The 4,819-nt window shown below is 33.4% G+C and overlaps 1 protein-coding gene across 1 annotated transcript; it reads left to right on the top strand.

The window, feature by feature from the left end:
* Positions 1-1,921: 1,921 nt before the first annotated feature.
* LOC115961678 (zinc finger BED domain-containing protein RICESLEEPER 1-like) lies at positions 1,922-3,039 on the top strand. Its single transcript, XM_031080615.1, has 2 exons — positions 1,922-2,810; positions 2,918-3,039. Exons 1-2 carry the CDS (start codon positions 1,922-1,924, stop codon positions 3,037-3,039), a joined length of 1,011 nt encoding a protein of 336 aa, XP_030936475.1.
* The last annotated feature ends 1,780 nt before the right edge of the window (positions 3,040-4,819 follow it).

The raw sequence follows: 4,819 nt of genomic DNA, 5'->3' as shown, positions 1-4,819 counted from the left end.
AATTCGGGTCTAATTTTTTTTTTTTCTCTCTTTCTCAGCCTATCACATCCCAGTTTAAAGGGAAATATTGCCGGAATGATGTTTTCAATGTTTCGAATTTTTTTGCTATTTTTTTTGGAATTTTCTTGCCCGGGTCGTGTCGGAACGGATTTCGGGACTAATATTTTTTCCCCTCTTTCTCAGCCTATCTCATCCCGGTTTGGATAGAAATATTGCCGGAATGATGTTTTTTAATTTTTCAAATTTTTTGCTATTTTTTTTTGGAATTTTCTAGATCGGGTCACGCAGGAACGGAATTCGGGACTAAAATTTTTTTCTCTCTTACTCAGCCTATCTCATCCCGGTTTGGATAGAAATAACGTCGGAAAGATGTTTTTCAATTTATCGAATTTTTTGGCTATTTTTTTTGCAATTTTATTACCCAGGACGGGTAGGAATGTCATTCGGGATAAAAAATTTTTTTTCTCTTTCTCGGCCAATCTTAACCCAGTTTGGATAAAAATAATGCCGGAATGATGTTTTTTAATTTTTTGCTGTTTTATTTGGAATTTTCTAGACCGGGTCGGGTTGGAATGGAAATCGGGACTAAAATTTTTTTCTCTCTTCCTTCACTTATCTCATCCCGGTTTGGATAGAAATAGTGCCAAAAAGATGTTTTTCAATTTTTTGAATTTTTTTGCTATTTTTTTTTTTTTGATTTTCTTGCCTGGGTCGTGTAGGAACGGAGTTCTAGACTAAATTTTTTGCTCTCTTCCTCAGCTTATCTCATCCTAGTTTGGATAGAAATAACGCCGGAATGATGTTTTTTAATTTATCAAATTTTTTTACTATTTCTTTTGGAATTTTCTAGCCCGAGTCGGGTAGGAAGGGAATTCGAGACTAAAATTTTTTTCTCTTTTCCTTAGTCTATCTCATCCCGGTTTGGATAGAAATAATGCCGGAAAGAAGTTTTTCAATTTTTCGAATATTTTTGCTATTTTTTTGGAATTTTCTTGCCTAGGTCGTGTAGGAACGGAATTGGGGACTAAAATTTTTTTCTCTCTTCCTCAGCCTATCTCATCCCGGTTTGGATAGAAATACCGCTGGAATAATGTTTTTTATTTTTTCGAATTTTTTTGCTATTGTTTTTGGAATTTTCTAAATCGGGTTGTGCAGGAACGGAATTCAGGACTAGAATGTTTTCCTCTCTTCCTCGGCCTATCTCATCCCGTTTTGGATAGAAATAATGCCGGAATGATGTTTTTTTAATTTTTTGAATTTTTTTGCTATTTTTTTTGGAATTTTCTTGCCCGAGTCGGGTAGGAATGGACTTCTAGTAACAAAAAGAGAGGGTTTATGGTCATTACCGCTCATTTTATTGATCATACTTGGACGTTGCAAAGCCGGGTTTTAAGGTGATTTTTTTATCTATAAATTGAATGTTAAAGATTTTACATTTAGAATGTTTATTGAGTTATGTTAAATTAAATGTTTATTTAGTTATGTTATAATTATTCCCATTATTTTTCTAGGTTTGTTTATGTTCCTTCTCCACACACGAAAGATGTCCTTGCTAATGTCTTTTTTGATTGTTTTTTAGAGTGGAATATTGATAGGAAGTTGTCCACAATAACCGTAGATAATTGTAGTACTAATGATGCCATGATAAGACTTCTCTTGAGTAAACTTGATACTAGTTCTCTTATGTTGGGTGGGTCTATGTTGCATATGAGGTGTGCTGCACATATTTTGAATTTGATTGTTCAAGATGGGTTGTCTCTTATTTGGTGATGGTATTGAAAGGATTCGTGATAGTGTGATTTATTGGACTGGATCACCAAAAAGGAGGCAAAAATTTGAAGAAAATGCACGTTAATTGTGTGTTCAATGCACCAAAGAGTTAGTTTTAGATTGTAAAACTCGTTGGAATTCAACTTACTTAATGCCTTCTACTGCATTGATTTATAAAGATGTTTTCTCGCGTTTGGCTAAACGTGAAACATCTTATACTTGTTTGCCATATGATCATAATTGGGAGGTAGCCAAAGATATTTGTGGGAGGTTGGAGTTGTTTCATAGTGTGGCTGAGTTTTTCTCTGGTCGTAAGTACCCCACAACTAATATGTATTTTTCTTTGGTGTGTGAGTTGAAAATTGCATTAAATGAATGGAGTTTGTCTTCAAGTGAGATGATAAGTACGATGGCCGAAAGCATGCTTGCTAAATTTAATTCTTATTGGGCTAATGTTAGTGTTGTTATGGTTGTTGCTGTTATCTTAGATCCAAGATATAAGATGAAGTTATTGGAGTTTTATTATCCTAACATTTATGGTGTTAATTCTGATTTGGAGATTGAAAAAATTAAGAATCTTTGTTATGATTTGCTTGATGAGTATGGAGATGTAGATGAGTCTCCTGTAGATAATGAAGGAAGTTCTCATCTGCCTGCAAGTTCTTCAAATCAAGTGGCACAAATAAAATTTAGGTTGATTGGGTCAACGTCAAGGTTTGATGGGTTTGTGAACAATAGTTCAAGTAGTTCAAAGAAACATGGGAGTGGTAGAATGGAATTTGATCATTTCATTGATGGGGGAGTGTTGAAGAGGAGTGAAGACTTCAATATTTTGGCATGGCGGAAAAGTAATGGTTTCAAGTATCCTACTTTACAAAGGATTGCAAGAGATATTTTAGCCATTCCCGTCACAACTGTTGCTTTAGAAGCTGCCTTTAGCACTAGTGGGAGACTTTTAAGTCCACACTGCAGTAAGCTACATCTTAAGACTATTGAGGCAATAATGTGTGCTCAGAATTGGTTATGGAGTGAAATCAACAGTTAGCAATTGTCTAAAATCTATTTATAAAATCAAATTTGTGTTTTTATATTTGCTAGTTACAATTTGATGAAATTTATTACATTTTTTAATTCATTGTTGTTGTAGGTTCTTCAACTGTATGTGGAGATAGTACATTTCAATCCATTCTTGATGATGGGGAGCCAAATGAAGATGATGAGAGTTGTGCCACAATTGATGGGAGTTGTATCACAATTGATGAAGATTAAATATTCTGTATTAATTTAGTAGCTTTTTTAATTTCTTAGACTTGTTGAATTAATTTGTTGATTTGTAATTATTCTAAACTTGTGGCCTTGTGGGATTTATTTTGTAGCTTTTTAATTTCTTGGACTTGTTGGACCTTTGATACTTATTTCTTAAACTTGTAGGATTTATTTTATTTTTATGTTTAGCTAGTGATTTTAGTTATGATTTTGTTGATTAATGATTAAATGGTTATCTTAGCTAGGTAATTTAAAATCTTTGTTATTGATTTGGCTAGGTAATTTAAATGGTTATTGATTTAAAATCTTTGTTATGATTTATTGAATTATGATTATGATATTAGTTATAGTTTATTGATTTAAAATCTTTGTTATGATTTATTGAATTATGATTATGATATTAGTTATAGTTTATTGATTTATAGATTTATAATTAACAGGTGATTTATTGATTTATGATTAGTAGCCTATGATTTGGCATTTGGGCCATGTTATTTATTGGCATTTGGGCCACATTATTTAGGCTTGAATTAGAATATGCAGGCTTAATGTAGGCAAAAATAAATTTGGGCTTAAAATATATATATATTTTTTTTGGTTGGGCCACGAATTGGGCCCAATCCCTAAACGGGGCCTGGTTGGGGTGGGTCCGGGCTACGGGTCTTGCCCCGCGAGTCGGGTCCGGGTATGGAAAAACCCGGCCCGAACTTGACCCGTTGCCATTCCTACTATCTCATCCTGGTTTTGATAGAAATATCACCGGAATAATGTTTTTTAATTTTTTGAATTTTTTTGCAATTTTTTGTGGAATTTTATAAATTGGGTCGTGCAAGAACGGAATTTGGGACTTAAATTTTTTCCTCTCTTCCTCGGCCTATCTCATCCCGTTTTGGATAGAAATAATGCCAGAATGACGTTTTTTAATTTTTTAATTTTTTTGCTATTTTTTTTTTGAATTTTCTAGCCTGAGTAGGGTAGGAACGAAATTCGGGACTAAAATTTTTTTCTCTCTTACTTAGCCTATCTCATCCCGTTTTGGATAGAAATAATGCTGGAATGATGTTTTTTAATTTTTTGAATTTTTTTGCTATTTTATTTGGAATTTTCTAGACCGGGTCGGGTTGGAATGGAAATCGAGACTAAACTTTTTTTCTCCCTTTGTCAACCTATCTAATCCCTGTTTAAAGAGAACTAATGCCAGAGTGATGTTTTTTAATTTTTTGAATTTTTTTGCAATTTTCTTGCCCAGGTCGAGTAGGAATGGAATTTGGGACTAAATTTTTTTTTTCTCTCTTTCTTGGCCTATCTCAACCCGTTTTGGATAGAAATAATGCCAGAATGAGGTTGTTTAATTTTTCGAATTTTTTTGCTATTTTTTTTTGGAATTTTCTTGCCCGGGTCGAGTAGGAACGGAATTCGGGACTAAATTTTTTTTTCTCTCTTCCTCAGCCTATCTCATCCCGGTTTGGATAGAAATACTGCCGGAATGATGTTTTTTAATTTTTTTAATTTTTTTGCTATTTTTTTTGCTATTTTCTAGCCCAAGCCGGGTAGGAACGGAATTCGGGACTAAAATTGTTTTCTCTCTTCCTCAACCTATGTCATCCTGTTTTGGATAGAAGTAATGTCGGAATGATTTTTTTTTAATTTTTTTACTATTTTTGTCGGAATTTTCTAGCCCAGGTCGAGTAGGAACGAAATTTGGGACTAAAATTTTTTTTTTTTCTCTTTCTCGGACTATCTCGTCCAGGTTTAAAGAGAAATAATGCCGGAATGATATTTT

Source organism: Quercus lobata, chromosome 9, assembly GCF_001633185.2.
Source record: "Quercus lobata isolate SW786 chromosome 9, ValleyOak3.0 Primary Assembly, whole genome shotgun sequence".
NCBI classification, from domain to species: domain Eukaryota; kingdom Viridiplantae; phylum Streptophyta; class Magnoliopsida; order Fagales; family Fagaceae; genus Quercus; species Quercus lobata.
The sequence above is the reverse complement of the archived record's forward strand: the minus strand, read 5'-3'. Positions and strand labels throughout refer to the sequence as shown.

Excerpts from the sequence above, each read along its gene's own strand:
- LOC115961678 (XM_031080615.1), top strand. The coding sequence starts at position 1,922 with ATGCCTTCTACTGCATTGATTTATAAAGATGTTTTCTCGCGTTTGGCT. Across the intron at positions 2,811-2,917 it reads GTTATGGAGTGAAATCAACA|GTTCTTCAACTGTATGTGGA; the intron begins GTTAGCAATTGT and ends TTGTTGTTGTAG.